This window comes from Epinephelus moara, chromosome 6 (genome assembly GCF_006386435.1).
Source record: "Epinephelus moara isolate mb chromosome 6, YSFRI_EMoa_1.0, whole genome shotgun sequence".
Taxonomy (NCBI): domain Eukaryota; kingdom Metazoa; phylum Chordata; class Actinopteri; order Perciformes; family Serranidae; genus Epinephelus; species Epinephelus moara.
In genome coordinates this window covers 16,952,549-16,977,895 of record NC_065511.1, presented here as the reverse complement: position 1 = coordinate 16,977,895, position 25,347 = coordinate 16,952,549, and the positions used below count along the sequence as shown (strand labels likewise).

General features: G+C 39.6%; 1 protein-coding gene across 7 annotated transcripts in view; it reads left to right on the top strand.

Moving 5' to 3' along the window:
• The first annotated feature begins 774 nt into the window (after positions 1-774).
• Positions 775-25,347, top strand: part of cobl (cordon-bleu WH2 repeat protein) — a 69,202-nt gene continuing 44,629 nt past the window's right edge. For 6 of the 7 annotated variants that reach the window (XM_050046136.1, XM_050046134.1, XM_050046135.1 and 3 more), the window contains exons 1-4: positions 775-882; positions 1,143-1,278; positions 19,657-19,851; positions 23,777-23,987. In XM_050046136.1, coding sequence (XP_049902093.1) covers positions 1,250-1,278; positions 19,657-19,851; positions 23,777-23,987 — 435 coding nt within the window. In that variant the 5' untranslated portion in view covers positions 775-882; positions 1,143-1,249. Of the gene's footprint in view, positions 883-1,142; positions 1,279-18,262; positions 18,434-19,656; positions 19,852-23,776; positions 23,988-25,347 lie in introns of those variants that run through there. The other variant, XM_050046133.1, reaches the window with a different exon arrangement.

Below are 25,347 nucleotides of genomic sequence, written 5' to 3'. Positions count from 1 at the left end.
AAGATGGCACAAAGCATGCCGGGAAACATGCCGGGAGAAAAGATTTGAATTCTCATCACTGAATTTCAGTGAGACAGTATGCACAGACACTTTTTCGGATTACTACTCAAACTCAATGTACAACAACAAGAGCAGCGATGATACTATTAATAACGATAGTGGTACTATTATTAAACAACAATAAAAAAAAAAAGAAAGAAAAAGAAATAATAATGATAATTATAATTATTAAAATAAGAATAACATTAGGCTGATAGGTCTACTACTACACCTAATAATTAACAACAACAGTATCAACATAGATGTGTATCACTGTCTGATCGGCACTGAAGCCTAGTTTTATTGACTTTTGTTTGTATGTATCTCTGTACATTGGTGCCGTCGCTCTCCAGCTGGCGCTCAGTGAATTCCCAATGAGGATGATTGACGTTAGATCTGCTGACGAAGGCGGGCTGGAGGGAGCTGCGTCAAGTTAGACAGACGCAGCGGTAATAGACGGGACACCATGGAGCACTGCCTTCCAAATAAAAGAGCTAACCCTCTCAGCTGGCAGTATAGATACGGTCAGACAGCCTGACTGCATGCTTTGCACGTTATGTATAATCAGTTGTAAAAATAAATTGAATAAACATATACATATATGGTATAAAGGCTTGTCAAATACATAAAAAGGGGCGGGAATGGAAACAAAATCCTTAGATAGCTACAATTAACTTTATGAACTCTTATTTTGAAACGTCAAACCGGAAGTTCAAATTAATTCAGTTGCCTTGACGGTGCTCGAGGGAAAATCAGCCGGGGGGGACTACGAAGATTATATCAAGTGGATTTGACAAGTAACTGAGTCAATGATAATGGAGCAGTGAGGCCGCTTTGACTAAAGTAAGTTCGAGTTAAAAAAAATACAGAACATTTATCGTTTCTTTTTGTCGTAGGTTGCGTTCACGGACACTTTGCGGTCTTTGTGCTTCAGGTCACACCGGACTGTCATCTCTGCGCACTGTCACTTGTTGGACCTGTAGCAGAAAACACAAAGTTGTTCCTGTCTTACCACAAAAAACAAGCGGTTGTGTTGGTTAAGATATGCTGGAAAACCCGATAATTAGTATTAATTAATTTAATGTTGGTGTGCTAACTCGCAGGTGATAGCGTAATGGATAACAACCGAGTTTAAGAGCAACAGCGGATTTTGGGAGCCCAGCTCGAGCGCCGCTATCATCATCTGTAGTTGGATATCGGAATCACTGCAATGACTGAGTCCTCAAAGCCGCCTTCAGGGTAAGTCCTCAAAAATAAATACCAACTAATAAAAATGATTGAACATTTATAGTCTTCTTTTGACCGTTTGCATATCTTCAAACTAACTTTCTCAATAATTAATCCAATTTCAGCTTGGAAAAAAACGTAATGGGCTTGCTACAAAAATGCGTTGTGTGTTGCCTGTAATATTTCTAGGAAACATATATGCTTATATTTTTGGTTGTGTGTAGCCTAATTGTTAGAGTTGCCATTAATAGGTGTTTTTCTTATTTGACTTGGACTTATTTGACTTATCAGAGCTGGAGTTACAGCCACATGACCAACACTTAAAAAGCATTTGTAACCTATAGTGAGTCCTGACAACACAGAGAGTGTTCCAGCAGCCAGACCAGCCTGCTCTCCTTTTGCCTACTGTCTCTCTGCCACTCACAGACAATAAGTATGACCAGCTCTGGGGCAAAAGCACAGTGCAGCAGTGTGGTTGGTTGCTAGTGGAGAGAAACTGGCTGGTGGAACAAAAACAGCAACAACAACTGAAGGTGCAGTCCACAATGTGCTTTTAATTGTGTTGTTTGGGGCGTGGCTGGAGCTTGTATCTCTTTCCTTTAATCACAACATGAGCTGTGGGGGCTTTATGGTACAGTGGTGATGTTTTGTCCATCAATCCTACTTTTTATTACATGCTGTGGGGAGTGTGTGAAGAAACATCACCCGGTCACATCAATAAATAACCTTGCATCATCACTGACTGTAAATATGAATGCCAATAAATGCGACTGTTGAGATCAGTGTCCATAAAGTACTACTCATTCATTGCAGTTGTATGTCGGAGGTAAAAAGCTCTTGGCCTTTCAAATGTCATTGTGATAGGACAAATAGATGTGAGGTTTTTGTTAACTATGAGTAAGGTATGTGTTAATATATCTCCATACCTTCTTGACATTTCACTGGGGTAATTGGTATATGATTGTATGTTTTTGTAAAAAACAAAACAAACAAAAAACAACAACTTTAAAATGTCATTGTCAAGCCTACAATCCCATCTTTCTAAAATTCAATTAGTCTGCTTAGACAGGTCTTGCTGGTTTAAATAGAAAAATGAATAGATAGGAAATAAGTGCCCTTCCTGCTGTTGAATAACCCACTTGTTTACACATCAGTGGGCTAAACGGGGATGATCTGTTGATGATCTCTCCTTATAAAATCTTATAGCAAGTAAACTTCTTCTGTAGTTGGAAGACGTAATTGCTAGATAAAGTTGTATGTAGTGGTATTCCCAAACAGGGCCAGAGGCGTTTATCCTTTTTTAATAGTCCTGTAAAGTTATCCCTACCACTCAAAGTCGCCATCTTTCTTAGCTCAGCTGCCTGTTCCACCAGTAGAGACTGACCTCTGAATAAGTATGCTGCCAACTACATCGCTTCAGTACAGCATCTCTGTATCAGTTTAATAGAAAGAGGAACATCTGTATTGCAAATCATACCTTTAAGCTTTCTAAATGCCCATATGCTGTAATACTTTCATACCACCCAAACCTAATTTCTCATTTATAGAAGGGTATCAGATAAAATATGTCACTATAGTTATAGTCTCAATTTGTTATTACTTTTGGTTTTGACTGGGTTATCTGGAATTTTTTAATAGTAGTCTTTGTGAGTAACTCACTGACCAGGTATGATCCCACATTAGCATAATTATGTGCTATTGAGTGCTACTTATAGAAAATAGCTGTGTACTGTAGAGCTAAATGTTGCTGACTTCATCATTTCTTAAGTCAGCCTTGTAATTATTGTTTAAAGATGGGGTTTATGTGTGTCCTGCTGTCATTTTAGAGGATTCACACCCTTATCTATCATGCATTAGCTCCTCAGGACCATCTAAACTCTTCCATCTATACTACAGGTGTGTGGTGAAGGCTCAGCAGCAGTGTATAAACTGTAAAACACAGGTGTTGTTCAGTGGCAACCTGAGTAGGGTGTGATACTGCTAGAAAGAGTGTTGATGATTTGAATTAAGGTTCAGTCTATTTCTCCTCTGATCTTTCAAGTAAAGGTCCCTTTAACCAGATACTCTTAAATACAGTCATTTCAGACACTTAAGAGCTTTTTGGCCAAATTACAAAGTAGACTGGTCACAGAGTCAGTTGGCAGTGGACCTGAAATGCCTTTTCATCCGGTCAGTGTGTGACATTTCTGTCCTTATAAATTACCATGACAACTCCCTTTGTGTTGGGATCTGTCTTCCGTCATCACACAGGGAGTAGCTACTTTACTACATAGCCTACTCCTAATGAACACAGCTCATAAACACTACACACACACACTCACGCTCACACACACACATGCAGTTCACACACACACACACACACACACACACACACAGCACAGTCACTAGCAGACAGAGGAGGAGGGAAGAGACTGCTCTTTTGAGGGAGGTTAAATTCGTTTGTACCTGGCCATTGAAATCTGAGCAGTAGGTGTGTGAGTGTGTGTGTGTGTATGTGAATGTGTGTCAGTGTTTCGAGTATGTATTTCAGGAGTAGTGGAGAGATAGCATGAATGAAGCCTTAGTTCTGAGCTTTATAAGCCTGTAATTAGGCGTAGAAAACAAAAGGCAACTTCCTCCCCTCCCAGGGACTAAATGAGTACTAGAGATGTTCCGATACCATTTATGCCCTGCAAATACCAATTCCGATACCTGAAGTAGCGTATTGGCTGATACCGAGTACCGATCCAATACCATTGCATTAAAAAAACAACAAAAAAAACTTTATACTACTAACTGGAACTAAAGCCTTGCATACTGTACATATTCTCTTTTTGCTGATGGGGACTTTCCAGTGTAAAATACTGCCAGTATTGCTGACATTTTGCTAACGGCTAACGTAAAACTATTTATTGGAAATTAATTCTTCTTGCTGCTCTTATACAGTAGCTGCTGGTGACTGCACAGTACAACCTGCTGTGTAGGCTACTGTTTTAAAAAAAATTGATTTCCAGGAAACCTGCTGTTTTATCAGGGTGTGAAACCTTGGAATTAATTGATAAATTAAGTGGTATTTGATCGGCGCTTAGACTAGCATCCTCATCAATATTCAATCCATCATTATTGGAGGCATTTCCGATACTGGTATTGGTATCAGAACAATTCTAATGAATACTGATTTTTCTCAGTGCACTGAGAAAAAACTTCTCTGGGCACTGACAGAGAAACAGAACGTGAGGCGCGGTGCAAGTGAAACTTAATTTTTCAGTACCCTGTGTTTAAAAGCTTGCCTCTGCAGCAGCTGCTCCTCTCATCCATTGTTCTGATCTGATCTGATCAGCTCTGTTTGGATCAACTGATTAATTATCCACCCTGTGACTCAAAACTCCACAAACTGCTGTTTAGGGAATAAATGAACTCATGAAGAGTTCCACATGTGCTGAGTTCATGGACCTGCAAAAACCTCAGAATGAAGAGAGGGGACACAGACTGATACACAAGGACACACAGGCAAGGCAAACAAACAAACAAACAAAAAAACAAAATGGAAAATTAGCGACCCCCGCCTCCAACTTGAATCTGCTCCCAATATAATTTTTGGAACTTTGTGTGAGTTGCAGCATCTTGTATAGTAAATGCATTAAGACCAGAGCAGTTAGAGTCTTCTGTCTTTAAGTCTCCAGCGTACACAATAGTCTTAATTAGCACACTGGTGTTTTCCTCTATATATGTCTGGACCTGGAGTTTATGTGTGTCTGCCTACATGCTTGTTTGTGTGTTGGGTGAGCTTCAGCCCACAAGCCTCTGATTAATGTGGCTTTGTTGCATGCCTTTAATTTTAGTATGCACTCCACAAAAGCAGTAAGAAAGCAACAGACAAATATAAATAAATGGAGGGAGAATTAAGAGGAAACTGCTCCAATAAACTCTAAACTCTCAACATCCCCAACTTGTGTTATTTTAATCTTCAAAGTGTTTTACTAAGCTTAATAGACTTTTTATGGGTTTTTTTTTTCTGTCTGTCTTTCCGGAGGCATGATCATGTGTGATGTCAAAACCTTGTGAGTTTACTTTGGTCACATGGTCCAGTCCCAGGTGATGACCAACCAACCCAAACTCTGACGTTGCCATTTATTGCCACCCAGGCTTGTTGCATTTCTTATTTCTAGATTTTGGCTCAAAGTGCCTCATTAAGTACAAAGAATAGAAAAATTAAAAAAGCCTCTCCACTCTCAACTTCCTGATTGGTGCTGCCATCTGCCTCACTGTTGGTAGGTCACACGTTTTATTTTAGATGCATCTGCTGGTTGTGGTAGCCTCATTTCTGTGTCTATTCAGTTTTAAAACTCACCCACGGAAAGACCAGGCTGGCAGATTTTACAGATAAATACAGTATGGGATTGCATGTAACTGTCCGTTTATCCTGAGCACACACCCAGAGATAATTACTGGCTACCAACTGTCCTGTTTGTGTGTACATGTGTGCCTGTGGGCACTCATGACTACTGTGTATGGAGGGATATCAACACCAGTTGCTAGCTGCAATGTAAATGTGCATCAATTTGAAGCTGAGCCCACTGGACTTAAGTGTCAGTCTCACCCTTTGCATAGTATTTGAATGCCATGTGTGTCTGTCAGTCTGTATAGTTTCTTAAAATACTGTCAGAGAGATTCACTAGGTATTGTAAGATAATGTTATCCCTTAATGCTGTGTCTTTTCCTGCTGGGGTCTCGAATGATGGGAGATTCTGCGACAGATGCAGACACAAGCTCCCCACCCCATCCTTCAAAAAATCTTCCCTATTTAGAAGTTTAAGCTTCGTGTGGTCAGCCGCTAGCTCAGTCCTGCTGACTAAGGGAGCTCCCTGTTTTTTTCTCTTCCACTTGAGGGCTATACTGTACTTACTTGTAACCTGGAAAATGTTTTAGTGAATGCGGTCACATCTGTATGTTTAAGGTTATTTTTATGACAGGTTAAATTTAACTCCTGTGAAAACTGAGATAGACATGAGAGAGAATATTCGTGGCTATGCGTTGTTGGCAGTGGTTCAGTAAGTATCTGGTAATATCTGCGTTCACTCCACAGGCCACCCTGTTTTAAATAGCCAGGGTGTGGATGCAATGCTTCCACAAGCAAAGTTCTGCAAGGTTAGAAGCTTGACCAAAGTACATGTTGAACCTATTAGATCAAAAGCATAGAGTGTAACCTTTGCGCAATTTATGGGTTGAATAAGGAGTCATTGTGTGTAGTAGAAATAAAGCAAGAATGACTGATATAGATTGTGTTTTTTAAACTTTGTTCCATGTATGATTTAGTCCTCTGAACATGCTGAACACATCAGGTAAAGTAGTTAACTTCTTAATTAAGTGCAGAGTGCTACCCTTAGTCACATTTTATGAGAACTTACGGTCTTGAGTGTAGTGTAGTGTGGTTAATGCTCCAACTAGGAGTTTATTACAAGGCCTGGCACAGTAGGATTAATTAACGAGTCCTTGGTCTGTGCAAAAATCAAAGCAGTACAGGCTCTCAGAATATATTTACTCCATCGGAAACATTTGAGACATCCAGACTGGCTGTATTTATAGACTGTTGTGCTCCTTAGGCCCCACTTTTATCCAACCTAGTTTCTGCTATTTGCCAACCTCTGTCCTTGGTGAAAGAAAGCTTTGGCACACACCCTTATCAACAACGTAGACCTGCGTATCAGTCTCAAGTATCTGTAGTACAGTGTATCTGTCTGTACTCTTATTACGCAGCTGTTATGGGCCGCTCTGATTTATTTCTGGAAGCCTGCAGTCATATGTTAGTCACTGTGGTATGTGGGTTTGTCAGAGAGGGAAGACAGACGGACTGCATGTGTGTTTGCACAGACTGGACGGGCTCCTCCAACACCAACTGACGTGCCATAGCAGTGGTATCGCCTGATAAGGCTGAGGTGGTGGAGTGCACTTTCTCTTGCACAAGTCGAGATGGTGTTGCAGGTGTTAAACCCTTTAACATCTCTGCTATCTTGATTATAGAGAAAACAAAGTATAGTCACTTTGTGCCACCATGTCAGGAACAGGAGTCCTTTGCAAGGAATGATGGTGGCATGACTGTTTTTAAGAGTTGTCTTTCCATTAGGCTAAAAGGGGAACAATGAATGCTGGAAAAAAATATTTATTTTCCTATATGTGATAGTATGGTAAAAAAAAGCATGGCATGCAAATAGCGAAATATATCCTTTATTTGTAGCTTTTTTTCCTGCAAAATGAAATGAATTTGGTGGAAAAAATCTCATTAAAGATATTTTAGATGCCATTTTATTGTGGTTTTTCCACTGATTTATGTTTTTATTTTTCCTGTGGTGCTTATAAGCTACGCCTATCCTCTCAAAAAACCCAACAATATGTGTGACATAAGTGTTTTTCTTCTTGTTTCTCCAGCAGGAGCTCTCTCTAATTGAACAAGCAGCTTAGGGAATAGAGAACAGACTAATTGTTATTTCCTGCTGTTCTGCTTCTACATTCCATCTCTCCCTCCTTTCTTCTCTGATGTTGGACTCCACCCGTCTACCCTTTTCTATTCCCACTCTTGTTGCTCTAAGGCCATATGGGGCTTTGTGCCACCTGAGATTCCTGCATCCCTCCCTTTTACCAACCTTCATTATCCCTCCTTCCCTTTTCCACTCTGTTCTTCCTCTGCTGTGGACTTGTTTGCCACCCACGTGCTTTATGTCTACTTGAGCTGGTGCACAGCTCCTCACGTTGCACCTATAAAAACAATAATTACATTGTAAATGCTGATGTGACTCAACTATTTATCTCCCCTAATGAGATTAATTCTGTAATTAGGATGTGTATTAAATAGGAAACACCCGGTATCTTGCTTTGACATTGATGGCCTAGATTTAATTTGAAATGTCAGAGCAAGAGGAGCAAAAGGAATTGGCTTGTTACTGAAGTGCAGAATTACCTGATTTTTATCCTAATGAATGTTAAGGAAGCCTGTTTTTTCCATGACTGTCCAGAAATACACAGGTGAAAACTATGGCCCTTTGTTGATGTTGCTCCGTGAATCCACCTTAATCATTATGGCTGGAGATGACTAAGGTAAAATAAACCAAATGGCTTGAAACAGCTGAGATATAAGGTTAATAATTGTAATACTTTTTGGCATAGGTCTACAAAAGTGTTAATCATGTTTGGTCAAGTTAGGTCTCCGAAGGGAAGTTAGACAGGTTTTTCCCTGCTGTTCAGACGCAAAAACATATTGACGTCTTGCTCCTATTTTTGGAGAATTATTGTTGTCTTGGGACATGTCTCATTTTTAATCTGTCTGTGCCTCTGTGTCACTGGTCACAAGTGGACAAGATGACTAAATGTGTCAAGTGAGGAGAGGAGGAGAGGTTGGGGCAGGGGTGCGGTTACAGTAAGTGGATTTCTCTCCTTTAAGTAGGTGTGAAACAGATACTCCCGGATCACTGTCTGACTTGCTGACTTAACCTGAGGTCATCATTTCGAATACATTCTGAATGTAAACCCCTCAAATAACAGCAAGGAGTGTAAGCAACCTAATTGATCCCAATGAGTAACAATTCATTTAGCACCTGAGGTGTGGTGTTGTCTTTTTTATCTCCCTTGGGTTGTTATGTTACTGTTACTATTTCTGCACTGCTGTTGAACAGATTGTTCCGAGCGAGCTCTAACCTGGTTGTTTTATTAGTGGTAGAGAAGCCGTCTCTTGATAATTAGGCAAACCAGGTTACATGCAACCTGATAAACCATTTTAACATCTTATTTAAATGCAGGGACTTTACATAAACACTGCAACCTCTCTATTGCAGCCTAACTGTTCTTCCACCGATACAAAGAGCTGGGATTTTCCCTCTCATATCAAGTCCACCAGGGCCTTCAGAAAATATGTGATTACGGCTGAATACATTTGCAGTTTGTATGCAAATGTAGTGAAATTGGCAGTCCAGCTCTAAAGTACAGTATTATTTAATTATTCAAATGTAGAGAATGGTTTATGAGTGCAACAAACTGCAACCACAGGCTGTTACCATGGCACAGCATTTGATTAAGTGCTGTTTAGCCAAGAGTCAAGCCAAATGTTGTTATGCCACTACAGCCTTGTAGCCCCTAATGTCATGCTTATACTAATATCATGTTATTAGTGGTTGAAGCTACATGAGCTACAGCAGTAGGGGAGAACTATCTGACCTCCACCTGTGAATGAGGTAGGTAGTAAGGCAGTTACTGCACATGCAGACTAACACTGAAAATCAGACACAAACTGTGAGATACTTTGTTTGAACCTAGGTTTGTGGCATTTGTCCATATACCACTGAGTGAATTATTGATTTTAGGTCTTTAGGTCTAGTGCGTTGAATAAGGCATTAGGTTGTTGACCCTCAATATCTTTAGGAGCTTTGTTTATTTTAGAGAATCATGTGATTGTTAATAATGTTAACTATTCTTGTGGAAGTTCAATCATTCATTAATTTCCCGTGACCTCTCATCCTGTTAGGGGTCGACCGGACTATCACAGGACTAACACATAGAGACAACCATTCACGCTCACATTCACGCTCACATTCACACCTGTGGGCAATTTAGAGTCACCAGTTAACCTATCCTGTCTTTGGACTGTGGGAGGAAGCTGGAGTATCCGGAGAAAACCCACGCTGACACAGGGAGAACATGGGTTTGAACCCCCCACAGTGGGTTAGAACTAGGAACCCTCTTGCTGTGAGGTGACAGTGCTAACCACTGCATCACCGTGCTGCCTCTTGTGGAAGTATGTTTGTCAAAACAGGATCCAGCAGGTTATCTCATGTATTACCTCATGTTACTGCTATTAAAGTGGCTACCTATATATATAAATGCCATCCCTGTCATTACGCTGCATGTTTTGATGTTGATTGACGTGATGTGATCCATAGTCCTACCAGTTAGGGTTGGGCCAATGGTCGATGCCCTTGTCCATCACCACTGACAGTCAATCATTAACCACTGAGCCTACTGTCATGATTTAAAAGCCAGGTCCATCCATTCATCCTTCCACACCAGCAAAGTGGTGCGGGTTTGCTTGGGTGCAAATAGCAATCAGTGCGTAAATAAAAAGTAACAATTTTGATTTATCTACCAGAAGAAATGCAGGCTGCCAGATGGGCAAAGTGGAGCCTTTATTCGCACATTTGTCACTGTCACTGATTAATATCTACTCACGTCTGCTGGATTCACTGCTGTGTTTTTAAATTCACACCTACGCTCACCCTCCCACTCCTAAAAAATGATCTCATTATCGGCCATTGTAATGCTTCACTGTGGACTTTGTCATATCCCAGTTCGATTGATATCGCCCAGCCCAGTATTCCACTTGTCAACAGGTGGCTGTAAAACACCAAGATGTGCCAGCAAAGATTACTGTATGTAAACAATGCTGGATTTAAAATACTTTGGCAAATGTTTTAAGAGGACTTGACATGTTTGTTTGACCTCAAGGATACACTCAACATATTTCCGTGAGTAACACTGAATATTAACATAATTGTTGTACGTTTACAAGAAACCTTGAAATGTTTAATGTGTAATTTGGATGTTTGATTACCTCCACACTAAACACATTAGAAATGCATCAAAACTGGTGTCATTTTTTCAAAGTAAACTGTGCATAAAAGCAGAGATTTAAACAAATTTGTCTAAAGTTTGTACTTTAATGTGCTCACATTTTTTAACCTGGTTGTAACTGTGGAGTCAGCTGTGAGGTTGTGGTGGAGGGTCAGACTATCATTATCATTATTATACACCAGTTTACTTGGCATTGCAGTAGGGTGGGGCTTTTAACCACATGGCTGGTAATATGAGCAAGAAGGCATATGCTGAATTAGGAAGTTATGTGCCTAGCAACTGCAAACAGATGCTTTACCAAGCTCACATGTCCTCAAACACTTCTAAAACAGAAAGTCTGTCACACTGTCTTTCTGTCTTCCCTTTGCTTTCTGTTCCTGCTCACTTGTGCTTCTCTGTCTCTTGGTCACTCACCCTCTGTGTGCATACACCCGAAATCGACAGCTGTTCCTAAACTGAGCTCTGCACTCCTCCGCGCAGTCAAGTGGTGTAAATATAGGTTGCCATGGGGACACCATGACACCCAAGGGGTATGCTGGCTAGGTAGCAGGACAGTGAGTATGTGAGTGTGAGGGGAGTGGCTCAGGGTCCAGGATGTGTGTCATTCATGCTGTGACCATTGCACAACAGGAGGTTAAAACTGTGAGTGAGTGTGCATCCACATAAGTGGACGGGTGGGGTCTTGAAGTAGCACTCAGGGAAAAGACATGCTTAGTTTGTTGTTTCTATTGATGTCTTACCAATAAGATTCTAACTTTTGAAGGTATGACAGGTATGATTTTTTTTGTAAGCATTCAGCAGTATGAGAGAATGGAGCTATAATCCTCTAACATCAGATTCATTTTGCAGTATTTCTTTGAATTCATTTCATTCTCTGAGTTGCAGAGTAGTATACTTTTACATTTTTTCTACTAATAAATATATACAGGAAGTTTGGGTTCAGTGTGTTGCTTAAGGATGGGTAGGGCCGTCTTTAAATCTGTTGACAGGAAATTGCTTTGTAAAGCTACATTAACACCATTGTGTTTTTCTTTAATCAGAATCACTTTGTATAGGTATTGTAGATGCTCAGAAACGTTCCACAAAGCTAACCTCAAAGTCTTAGGAATTTACACACTTAAAACATCTGTTTAACAGGACAGAATAAATCTGAAACACCAGCTTTCTCCTAGCTTTTAGAAAAGGTTAAGTAATAATGTGGCCTGTGTTGAAGACAGCTGGGCTTTGGTCGAGTCTTTTCACTGAGTACAGTTAGTATCTTATACAGTGTTTATTACTAAAACAATGTAACTACTGATGTGTATTTTCACATCAGTCCTTATTATTGTCATAGAATTTAGGTTTCATCCATTGTTTATATTCTCAGAATGCACACAGCATGTCACAGTGAATGTAGGTCAGTCGACGCTGTGTTTATGGCCAATTAATCTGCTCCATTCCCAGTGGGTTGTCTTCATCAGGATAGTGGCTCATTGTTTTAGTGATCCTATTGTCTGACACTGAACAGACTCTCATCTAACGGGATGTCCACTTCTCAGACCGGCTGGCTGTCTATCTTAGTTACTGTGTCTCTGACTGACTTACTGACTTCATGAGTCAGCATGGCTCTGTCTGCTGCCTTAAATCATAGTTGTGTTTACTCTCATCAACAGCAGGCTTTGTTGTTTAGAGTGGACCAGTCTGTCTGCCTGTCTCTGTTTTTCTCATGCAGTCCCATTGGTAGCATTCTGTACCACTGAACTGGTCAGCAATAGAGAACAGGTGACTGGATTCTTAAGAAAGTGAGTAAAATATCATAAATGCACAATAATTACATTCCATCTGATTACTTTTAAGGCTCAAGAGAAGATTAGAAGGAAGCAGCAAATAGTTTTCATCTAAATACAAAGGATCCCTTGTAAATGGAATCAGTTTTAGAGGGGTTGTGCTGACAGAGCACATCTCACAGCATAAATGAAAATATTCCGTTATTTTTATAAGACCTTCCAGAGTGGGAACTTGTTGGGCCATGTTTCCAGAGCTGGGATAAATACAGTCACTGACAGTTACTTCTTTCCCCAGGAAAATCCTTAAGGTAGTCTCCAGAGTGTCTGAGCACTGTTATGTAATTTAACTCGTCCACTAACAACAGTAATCTGAGTGCGTGACGTTCATGGATTTGCATTGTACACGGAGCGGCGCTGTGTTTGTAGTGATCTCGCCAAACCTGTAATTTAAAGAGCATTTAATTTTTGCTTCCATTCTGAAATCATATGACACCTTTTCCATTTCTGTGGGACAGCTTTAACTGCTTGCAATTTTCATTTTGTCATGTGTTTACACTGATCTCTATCTCTGCACAAACACAACCACACACATGCACCAACACAGTATTGCTCACACATCCAGGCTTGATTTATCCTAAGTGACTTGATCAGGAGTGAGCATGCTTGTATTTGGGTCAGGGAGGAGGCAGCCTTACGAACAGACACTCACTGCAAATGGACTTACACACACGCAGACATGTAGACACTCAGACTAATCTGTTAAAGAGGCTAACACACAGACAGCAAAATTGGATGGCATGGCAGGCTGTGTAGGCCTGCGTCTGCTTACAGTATCGTTATGGCAGATACTCTATTCTTTTACTGGCACTGAAGGCCATATTGTCAAGAACCAAACGTTAACCAAGTGCTTAGTCAGAATTGTGTTCTTGTGAGTATTTGATCAAATATTGCCACATCCAAATATTCATGGTTTTTTTTTGTCAAAACCCTCGAATATCTGTTTGGGTTAAGACAGCATCGAAGTCACTCTGCTTATAATTACCAACCAGACTGTCAGTATCACAGACTTTAAGAAACACACCAGGGTTGTGTGGAAGATTGACCTGCAGTTTAGACCATGTAGAATGACATCATAGACACCTGAATCATGCATGAGTCATTGTCTTATTACTCTACCATCAACACTATAATATTATGTTCAGTAATAGCTGTCAACCAGCATTATCTTGTAAATTGTAATTAATCTTATGATGCAGTGTAAAAAAATCGCAAAATTTACTCCAGCCACATTCACTACCAGTAAGTAACTGTATGTAATTGAGAGCGTCCTGCTTTTGTGGAATGGTTATTGAGTTTTACAGCTATAATTTAAAATCAGAGTTGGCAACTTCAATAAAAATTCCTTTTTACCATATTTGCTGAAACTCTCACTATATCCTGGCAGAAGTTAATGAGACAGTAAATCATGTTCCTCCACCTCCTCCTAATGCTTTTAATGGCATTGCTAGAATCTTCCACGGCTCCAGGAAAACAAACCAATAGAGCCAAGGAGTCTCTTACACAGCCAGTGAGAAAATATGCTCTGGCCAGGGGGCGGTGCTTGGATTTGGCTCGACTGGCAGCAGGGTCACAAACTTTCTGATTTTACAGCTAAACAGTACACTAAAATATGTTTCTGTAAGCATTTAAAGTGATAGTTCAGGTTTTTGGACATGAAGTTGTGTGAAACGCTGACCATCTGTAGCTCTGATGTGACGGTGTCACTACTCTCAACGAGCCTCCTGCTCTGAGAAATCGCCCGTAGCTTACCGGAGAAAAAGTAGTTCTGAAGATGTACTGGGGACACGTAACCAAAAGGTTTTAAGCTACAAAAAAGTATGCATGTGTTTTGTTAGACTATTTCAATAATTTTAAAACATCCCCACATTACGTCAGACCTTGCTATCAATTGGGACTATATTCTGGCCAGTATCACTCCGCTGTGCAGGCCCGCAAGACAGCATGGCAACAGAAATCAGTAAGACAGTTCATCACCACGCCGTGCAGGTGCGCAGGATAGCAACGGCTAACGAAAACTTCATCGGCTGTTTCCAACAGAGAACCAGTAGGCTATTATTAGTGAGGAAAAAGATGTACTAGCCCTATATATACCTACTACTACAGCGCGAACACCAGCTCAGGCTCACGACACACCGTCGTCAGCTGCTGTAGGTAAACAGAGGAATACCAAAATGGTGCGAACTTGTGATTTCCCCAGCTGTGGGAGTAAAAACATCACTGGCTCCCAATTCCATCGGTTTCCTGTTATTGATATAATTGACAGCTGTGTTTGAGCCTCCTCAAATCTGATTGGTTGTTTTTGTTCATTCTAGCAGATGCCATGGGAAGCAATATAAGCATAATTTTTTTTACACATTATCTGTGTCATATGTTACTGTCTGGATATAGTGACCGTTTCAGCAAATATGACAATAAGTTATTTTTTATAAAAGTAACTAACTTAAAAGTTACCAACCAACAGCTTTCTTATCCTCAGGTGAGCATAAACCACAGGTTACACACTTCTTTTTAAAATACTAAAATGTGAAATTATCAGTTATCATATTGGTTATCGGCCATGAGATGCATGTAATTATCAGTTACTGGTATCAGTTGAAAAAATCCATTTCATGCATCCGTAGTTTTAAATAAACAGTTGCTGCTATGCTACTTTTCACGACAATTTATCTTTGTTCAGTCTTCATTACCGTGATGTCTCCTGATGGAATAAGTTTTATGCATAAATATTGCATTCAATGTCATACATAAAACTTAAGTTTTCTAACTTGCAGGGACTAAATGTTTTGTTAAAATTAAGTGTAGCAACTGTTGAAAGATATGTGCAACCAGTGGTGCAGCTCACCTGTAATAATATTAAAGCTGCTTTTCACAACACTGTGGTATTATCTATATATTGTATGTCAGTATTAGAATGAAATGCTGTGTAAATTACCTACCGGGGAGACTTGGATAACTGAGTGTATGTTCCCATCAAATAGGTTAACCGAAAGGCTTCTCTTGGTTGTATTACATTTCATATTAAACTGTGGACTCCAAACCCTATTAATGGAGTTCTCTGTTCACTTTCATGGCTGCTCACATGTTGTCCCGGATGATTTTAGGTCACATGAGTCTGTACCACCTTTTGCAGTTTAAAATGAATTCAGCATCTTTTTGTTTTAGGTTTTTACTTTTAAACTTTTAAAAACATTAATGTTGGTGCCATAAACACCTCAAGCACAAACAGATTTAAAAGATGATAGTATATTCTTGTTAACGCTGTTTAGTCAAGTGAAAAGAACTGAGTGGTTCTGAAAGGTCCATTAGTAACCTTCTGTTTGTGTGTGTGTGAGAGCCCATTTGTAACTCAGTCCCTGTAGCAGCTCAGCTCTTACCCTCCCCCCCGTGCCAGAGCAGGGTTTCCTGCTTTTCGTTCCCTGCTTCTCCATCACTCCCTCACTCTTTCTCTCTCGGTTTACGCTTGCTCATTCTAACTCTGTGGGAGATGAGGCTTTTCCGAAAGGAGTCTTTGTGCGTGTTTGAGAGAGGGAAAGCAAGAGAGAGAGGGAGAGTGAAATGTTATGGTGAGACAAACAGCAAGCAGGAGAGAGAGAAGGATACTAGCTGACTGTGTTAAGCCTGGCCGCGGCCCAGTCCCACAGTTTCACAGAGCCCAGTTCTGTTTACCTTTGAAAACACAGACTCACCAGGAAAGTACAAAAATCTCACACATTTACAAGTCTTTAAAGGAATACTTCACCCCCCAAATGACCATTTGTGTATCAAGTACTCACCCAGTGTAATGTTGAATTAGTGAAGACTCCTCTGGTGAACACAAAATCCCGAAATGGAGAACTGACATCAACAAACTATATCAAACCATCTGTTTACATGCTGTCAAGACAACTATTATGCTCAGTACTTCCCCCAAACAGACAGTCTTCCTCAATAGGGAACTGAAGTGAAACTTATTTATCTTTTCTTCAAAGCTATTGAATTGAATTGTGTGCCTATGGTGTTTTAAAGGGTTATTTTTAAAATCTGGGTTTTTATTAGGGCTGGGCAACATGGAGAAAATCAAATATCACAATATTTTTGACCAAGTACCTCGATATTGATATTGCTAGGGTTGACAAAATGTTTACACAGTGAGATTTTTGATAAATAATCATCAGTAAATGAGATATGATGACTAAGTTGGTAAAGGTAGACAATGGAACAGCTGCATCAGTTTACTGTGATGCTGCCTTTAAAGAAAACACAATGTTACGATGTCCAAAATAAAAATCAATATCTAGTCTCTCATATCATATCTGTTAAATATCAATATATTGCCCTGCCCTTTGGCAAAGTCACACAATAACACACACTAACAGATCAAGGCCAGGGTAGAACAACAGCTCCCGTGTTCAGCAAGGTAAAATTACTGTTTTCTGTCAATGAATTCTGGCTTTGAAGAGAGCATTGATAAGTTTCACTTTCAGTACAGATCTCCATTGGAAAGGGCGGTCTGTTTGGGGAGTACCAAGCATACAACTGAATTAAAGAGACTTGAATTATTGGATTGTCATGTGTCTCAGGATGTGAAAGGTCTGCTCATCATATTTTCATGTTTTCCAAATGAGACTACAAGAAAAGTAGACCTATATAACATGATTCGTACACTGTATTGATTTTCATGTCTGGTGAAAATAGTATTTTTTCCTGGGAACTATTCCTTTTAATGCACATGTGGTGTGTGTTTGGAAACATACAAATGTGAATGTATAATTTTATGTAAATACTTGGTCTAATGTTACAATAATGGAGCATCATCAGGTAATCGGAGCCAAATTTAGCCCCAAACCGGCGGTTATTTACCAAATAAAATAATGAAAAAGTAATTATTGTATTACCAGGAGCTGTCTTGTGTGTCTGTGTCAACGTTTAAGTCTAGTCCTGTTATTTTGTTAAGTGTTATATGTGAGTTGGTTTTGTGCACCATCACAAAGGTAAAGTTTTTGTGGACCTCAGGAAGAATAGCTGCTGCAATAGAGTAGCTAATGGGGATTCTAAAAAACTAAACTAAAGTTGTACTGCACAGATTGTAAAGAGTTTGTAAATAGATGTCTTGATATAGTTTTGCTGTTTAACATGGACCCCTATGACTTCAATACATCAAGAATTTTCTTTATTTTTGACTTCTTCAATCACTGCAGGGATGCTAGAAAAAATTGTCTTGTGGATTTAAAAATAACATGGGATGAGTAATTGATATATGTAGTCTCTTGAGGGGTGAAGTTTTCCTTTAAGCTGCTCATGAAAATTATTTAAATGCCTTTTTAGACACAGCACCTTGTTGTTAGTGATGATCTGCACTGTGATTAGACTCTTGACTAGATTATAATCAAGCTGTCAAACTCTAAAGTACGGTCTGTCAGTCCCATCATTTACATCATTTGAAAAACACTACATTGCATAATGAGTCAATGACACTATGGGTCTTGAGGGTGAGAGTTAGTTGATATCCGACTCAGCTGTTAATGGTTAACTCACACCAGGTTAGAGTCCACTCACTGTGCTATGTTCACGTGCATTCTTCCTATGCCGTGCTCTCTTTGCCCTTTACACTGGGCAGGAGTACCTTGAAGGATACTGGATTATACACCACTGGATTTAACACACACATTCTCTCTGAGAGCGTGCCTAATCCTTGGAGCTGGATTTATAAACAGACTGATATATAACACTTTCGGAACACTTAATCAACACAAGGACTGTTTTTTGACGTGAGTGGGATGTTTTTCTTTTGTTATCCAGGGCTAATATTTGTGCAGTGAGGACAGAGAGGGAGTGCGTGCTGAAATGTGTGCTATAGAAAGGCTGTTTGTCATTGTCCGCAGAATGAAGTGTTTGATTTCTGTCTAATCAGCTGCCTCTGTCAGGCTAAGTACAGTTTATGTTGAGCCGAGGTCAAATGTGCAGATAGCTGCCTGCATGTCATTGATCTGTCACATCTCCACCCAGGAGCTGTGGTTTGAGGGAACTGTGCTTTCTTATCTGTTTTTTATAGTTTTCATAGAGCTATTGTCAACACAGTAAATTATGCATGGTATGTACCTGAGCCAAACCAAATACCATTTGATTCTAAATGTTGCTGCTTTGAATAGCTTTTGGTGCTACAAAAATTATTAAATTCAGGTTTATCAGATGTTTCAGTCGTTTTCTAAAATCACTTGACTGTTGCAACTCAGCAAACCTAATGTTCAAATTTTAGTATTACTTATTGAGTGCATTATCTGATAGTCCAGGTATGGAATACGATTTGATGAGGCATGTTATTAAGTAAAGCTGTTGATCATTTTCCTATAGAAAACTCCTTGAAAGCAGGCATTAAATATGTGACAGTATTGCCTAAAAGTATGAGTGCTTGGGAATGATATTACAGAGGTTGTTATTATGAATTATTAAATTATTATTCAGGGGAGTTTTAGGAGCAGATGGAATAAACAGCTGCTCAAGGTTGGATCATCTTGACAGCCAAAAGGATCAAATTGGCTTATCTGTAGACTGTTGTGTAATCTAAGTGAAGAGAAAAGGAGGTGTCAAAAACAAAAACAGAAAAATAGAGCAAAGTCATTGATATTCAGGCTGCTCCTGAGGTGGTGGCAGTGGGTTGTGTTCATTAGGCTGTCATGTTGCGTAACTAAGATTTAACTCGAGACAAACAAAGATGGCATAAACGAACCAAAATGATCTACATAATTTAATTTGTTTTGATAAGATTTAATAAATGTGAGTCTGAATGTGAAAACATTGCATCTGATAAGAAAAAGGTATTTACCGGAAGACGCGATTCACTGTTTACTTAATCAAACATCATAAAACCTTGATGGATCAGATAACAGATTGATTCGTGAGTTGTACGTTTGAGTCTTTCTTGGAAAACCCAGCACAATGTAGGAAATTACAACAAACACCTAAATGTGTCTTTGCCATTGTCATATCACAGGAGGAGAATGAAGGCACGTGCGCCACCTCCGCCACAGGCCCCTCTACCCGCCCCACGCCACATCTTCAGAAACACTGTACCTGATGGGGGAGGGACATCAGGGATCGATGCCAAGGAGAACATGCTGCGGCCCACTGTGGATTTACAGCTAACCCTACCACAGGGATACCAGACTTGTGTAACTGAGGATGGCAGGTGAGAGGACAGAGGTTTTTGCATTTTTTCTGTAGAATGTGTCATAACCGTTTTTTTGCTCATGAATACCGTTGTGTCATGCAAAAATCCATCCATTCATGTCGTCATGAAATCATTATATCTGTAAGTATGAGGATCTTAGCTGTTGCTCAGCTGAACAATATGATCTTACTGTATGTTGTGACCTTCATCGGCCAGTCACCTGACAAACAGTGCGAGACCCATTTGTCACTTCTAGGTCTGTTGTGGTTGCTGTGCCAGTGGGGCCTTGTCAAGGGGTCCAGTGCCCAGTCTCAGCGTAAGCTTTGTCCCAGAGAGTTGCCAGATGAAGGCTGTCCTGCTGAAGCTCTCTGACCCTAATGAGGTTTTCTCCTTTGGGGCATAAAATCAGGAAAGCCTCCTTTGTACAGACCAACACGATGCTCTTTTAATAACCATAGAAAAACTTTAGACCAGTAGATGTCTCTCTGCTTATTCTTAGTAGTAGTATAAGTAAGTTGCTGTCTTTATTTATTCATTTAAGAGAGCTTTCTACATTTAAATGGCTAGTGTGTAAGAATTAAGGGAATTTAGTGGCAGCTAGCACTTAGGATTGCAACTACCTCAAACTTGTCCTGGTTAGAATTCCTTCAGTATTGATCGTTCAGGAGGTTTTTACCAGGAGCTGAATTATGTGCAGAGGTCTCTTCCTCTCCAAAACAAATGAATCAAGTGATTAAACCAGTAAAAACATTGAATAAATCAGTTTCACATTACAAATCAGTGATTGTCCATTGCTGTTTGGCACATTGCAGACAGCCCACTTGCCCAGCACCTGAAAATGTGCTCATCAATTTTCTCTGATACCTTAATGTGTGATCACCTTATTTTTGGTCCAAACATTGAGGAGGTTTTTATCGTGAGCTGAATTGTCTTTTCCTCTCTGAAACAAACAGACCAGGTGATTTCAACTGGTTAAAACACTGAATAAAAAGGTTTCATGTTACAATTCAGTGTTTCTCTAATGCTGTTTGGCATGTCGGAGACGGGCTGCTTACCTAGCGCTTGTTAATCTGTGCACATCGTTTTTCTTGGATAATTTAACATCCAGACTTTCAGGAGATTTTTACTGTATGTATTGACACATACAGAAGTAACCCCTCTTACTTATCACTTATGACCCACTAGAAGTATGTAGTGGTGTATTTTCCTGCAGAGGCTCTGCCCTCTGCCTGTATTATCTTCTTTTTATTTTCTGTGTTCAGGATGTTCATGTGCATGTACTCTCATAGTGCTCAGGTGAGGCTAGGGCTCTTTAAAAAGGTAGCAACCAGGTGCCAGACCGTAAGCAGCGGACATTTAAGAGACATGGCACAGAAATAAAGCAAATATAGCAAGGCAAAACACCAAACAAGAATGAATCTGGAGTTAGCTTTAATTGGCGAGCTGGTTTATAAACAGTAACCAGCACTCCTGCATGGTATACCTTTAAATGTGGAATGTTTTTATTTATTTATTTATTTAGTATATTTGCCTTCACTTGTGAGAGGACAGCATAGAAATCAGCTGTGTTTACAATTCATCTTCTGACACTGCTCAGTAAGAGTATTAGGGCCTGATACTGTGATAGTTAATGTGGTCATAGATAAGATAAGGCCAAGGTGTCATAAACACACATATGTGCCATTAGTAGCTGATAATAAGTTGTACAACCCCCAACCATGACTGTAATCTGGCTCTCACAATTGTGGCGTTGTTGTAGGATAATTGTAGTGTTTTAGGCTAATACTGTAATAGTAGAAATCTGATTATTATAGCATTACAATAATATTATATCTTTATAATATACAGTTTGCTTTTCCAGACTTTATTGTGCGATAACTTCAACACACAGAGAATACACATTCTAACAATGCATCTCAATCAAGGGTCAATGTATGCTCTTAACCTTTTAACCTTCAGCGTACTCTCACCCAACCTCAACTTCTTAAGTAGCTGTAAAGGTAGATAATGCATTACCTTCACTCTTCTGTGTATTCTTTATCTGGTTGTTCCATTAATTGTTTGTACTATTATCATTATTATACTTAGATTGATATTCAAACCCAAGATGACATTTTTATGACTGGACCAATCAGTTAAAATTAAAATTTATATGTATATGCCTTGTACATAAGCTCAAACAGATGTCCCTGTAAAGAAACATAACAAATCACATGATTACATGATTGGAAAATTCTATTATATGGACTACAGTTAAACTAAAGTTCAGTGGGAATGAGTGCTTGGCGACGTAGCATGCCTTTATAAAAATGACGCCATGTGAACCAGGGGAGTTAAGAGGTTAAAATATATTTCATACTATATTGGATCATTCCATTTGTGGTGACTTGTTTGTGAAGAAAATAGACGCAAAATCAGCTCGAGAAGGTCACAGTAACACAGGACACTGGCTCTGCTGATTGCAGATTGTCGTTAGTTGTAGACTGAGTCCATGTGTTAGTGATTGTCAATGGCGTCCTTTGTAGTGGTGTCTCTCTCAGTTCTGTCATCTGATCTGGCTGTTCCCAGAAAACATTGGAGACTGTCTCTTGGTTTCTTTATCTGAGGATTGACAGGTAGTACTGCAGGCCTCCGTCAGCTGCACCACACACACACACACACACACACACACACACACACACACACACACACACACACACACACACACAAAATGACGCAGCAGACTTCAGAGCTTCTCCTGTGGCTTAGTGGACATAAGTAGTTAGTCTTATCAACAAGTACTCTGCAATTTGCCTGTCATTATTTCTCTATGCTTTGTCACTGCCCTTTTATTGTGCGAGGCTCTTTAGAGTTCCTGTGTAGATAAACCAGACAGATTAAATCTGCAGTATATGATAAGTGGCTTATGAGGTTGGCTCTGCTTTCTGTTGTCGTTTTTAGGCCTTTGCAAAAATTAGAATAAGACCAGCTTAATACTAAATTTTTTCTTGTCTGTTTCAAAGAGCAGTTCTTCTAAATATGGTTGTATGCTCATGTTCTTTAATTTCTAATCAATATCAATATTGTAAAGAGTAAGGATAATATGTAACACAAACAGAACATAAAACAAGAAAATTAAAAGAAAATAAAAATTAGGAGTACATGTATACTTAAATATAAACATAATCAGTCAAAGGTTTCAGGGAAAAAATGTATTTAAAAAAAAAAAAAATCCATTTTTGCTGTTTAATAAACTAAATCGTTATGGTAGAGAATTCAGTTCTTGGAGAAAACGTGAAGAAAATAAATAAATTATAAATATCATAACAATTTATAAACAAAAAAAATCCATAAAGAATATTGAAATTAATTTAATATTCAAGAGTGTCACCGCCTGGATTAACATAGTAATAAATAATATCTTTTAATGTTAAAAGAGTAGACAGAGTTACCAGTTTGAAAAAAGTGAGACTCCGTCTGTCCAGAAATCTTTTGGCTACTGTACTACCTGTTGTTGTGTAGTGTTCTGTAGTTGTGAACTCTTACTTTTGTTGTCATATGCACTGATGTTTGGTTAGTGATATTTTCAGATAGTAAAAACGAAGACAAAGACAGCCTTTCAATCTTTATGTCAAAATCATCAGTACTGTTGCCTGCTCTGTGAAAACAGCTCATTGTTTAAAATAATATCCCTTGTTTCAATCAATTAGCCATCCTTTGTTAGAGCATCAGGTGTGAGTGTGTCTGTGTTTTGTTGTATGAAGTAATTACTATTCACTTTAGCAGAGCTGAAGCTAGTTAGGCTCTGTAACCTTATCTTCTCCTCTACCTCCCTCTCTTTCTCTTTCTGCCTCTCTTTCTTCCAAACCCCCTCCCTCTCCCTTCCACCCTCCTCCCACCCTCTTCCCCCTTCTCTTTCACTTTCTCTCTCTCCCCCCCTTGTCTCTCTTTCTCCCTCTCTCAGCAAGGCGCTGATGGACCTGCTGGTCGAGCTTTGTAGCCGCTACCACCTGAATCCAGCACTGCACACCCTGGAGCTGCAGTCGCCCGACGGCCACACTTTGGGGTTCAAGCCCAACGCTCTGTTGGGCTCCCTCAACGTGGCCTGTGTCCTCATCAAAGAGAAAGTCTGGGAGGAGAAAGCGGTGCGCAGACCGGCGCCCAAAGTGCCAGAGGTGAGCTACAGTGGAGCCTGATACTGTCATGTGGGTCTTCTTTTAATTGTGTGCTTTGCATTTAGGATTTTATACATGTCACTACATATTTATAACCTGCTGAAATTAGGTTTGTTATGCTTGGCTTGGATTCTTGTGTGTTTTGAGACAGAAGCATCACTGTTTTAAGAAATGAATGAGTTGAATGATAAGTACATAACAAGAAATTGAAGAAAATTACCCAAAGCTACCCATGTTTTTTGAAATGTAGTCCAGAATGCCAGTGGAAAAAAGCCCTTAATATAATAACTGTGCAGTCTGCATGTACTGTATGCATAGCTCCTTACCCTGCAGCCCTATGTAATATCCGTCCCTCCCCTCTCTACCTCTTACATCTGACTGCTGGCAGAAAGCAAGGCCAGTGAAACCTGTAAGGGCCCATGCTAAGGTAGGAAGCCAAGGGTATTGACTGGCCTGGCATGACATTGGAGTCAATTCTTTGATACAGTTTTTCAGTCTAATTGTGCCTTTTTTGTCTTTATCACCTGTCCTGTTATTATCTATTTTTTCAACTCACCTGTCTACCTGAGCGTATTTCTACTGAGCATTACTCTTTGTCTCTTCCTTTTTCTCTGCCTCTCCTCTGCTCTCCTCCTACAGTTTGAATATTTGATGAGTGCCTTACCTTTAGTTACCATGCATTATTTCTCTGCTCTTCTCAGGGCTCACTGGCTGCTCTCTCTCCCTTTGACCCCGCCTGGCCTCAGGCCAGAGACTGACACTGTTTGAGACACTGCTGTCAGTTATTTCTCTTTCCTGTTTTATCTGTCTTTGTACCACCAGCCTCAGCTAAAAGATGAAATGATATAAGTGTGATATGCAAAACACTCAGTTGTCAGTTTCTTAGATGCACCCAGGAAAAGTTAACACAGTCTAATATGACAGTCCTGCAATATATCCTCCCTTCATAAATGTTTTAATACTTAGTTTTTGTTGGAAATGTTTGAGAAAGGTGTTGATTCAACCCGATGATCATATTGTAGACGTAAGTTTATGGTGCTGCTGAACTGCATTACATTTAAGATGTTTCTAATGTTAGAGCTGCAATGATTGATTGTCAGCTATTAAATAAATCACCAACCAATCTGATATTTAACAGTTTGAGTAATTTCAAGTCAAAATTCTCCATTTCCAGTTTCTTAAACGTGAGTATTTTCTGGTCTAAACTGATTATCTGTGGGTTGTGGACAAAACAAGACATTTGAGGCTCTTAGGCTCTGGGAAACACTGATCAACATGTTTCACCATTTTCTGACATTTTATAAACCACAAAACTAATTCATTAATTGATGAAATAGTTGACAGAATAATTGACAATGAA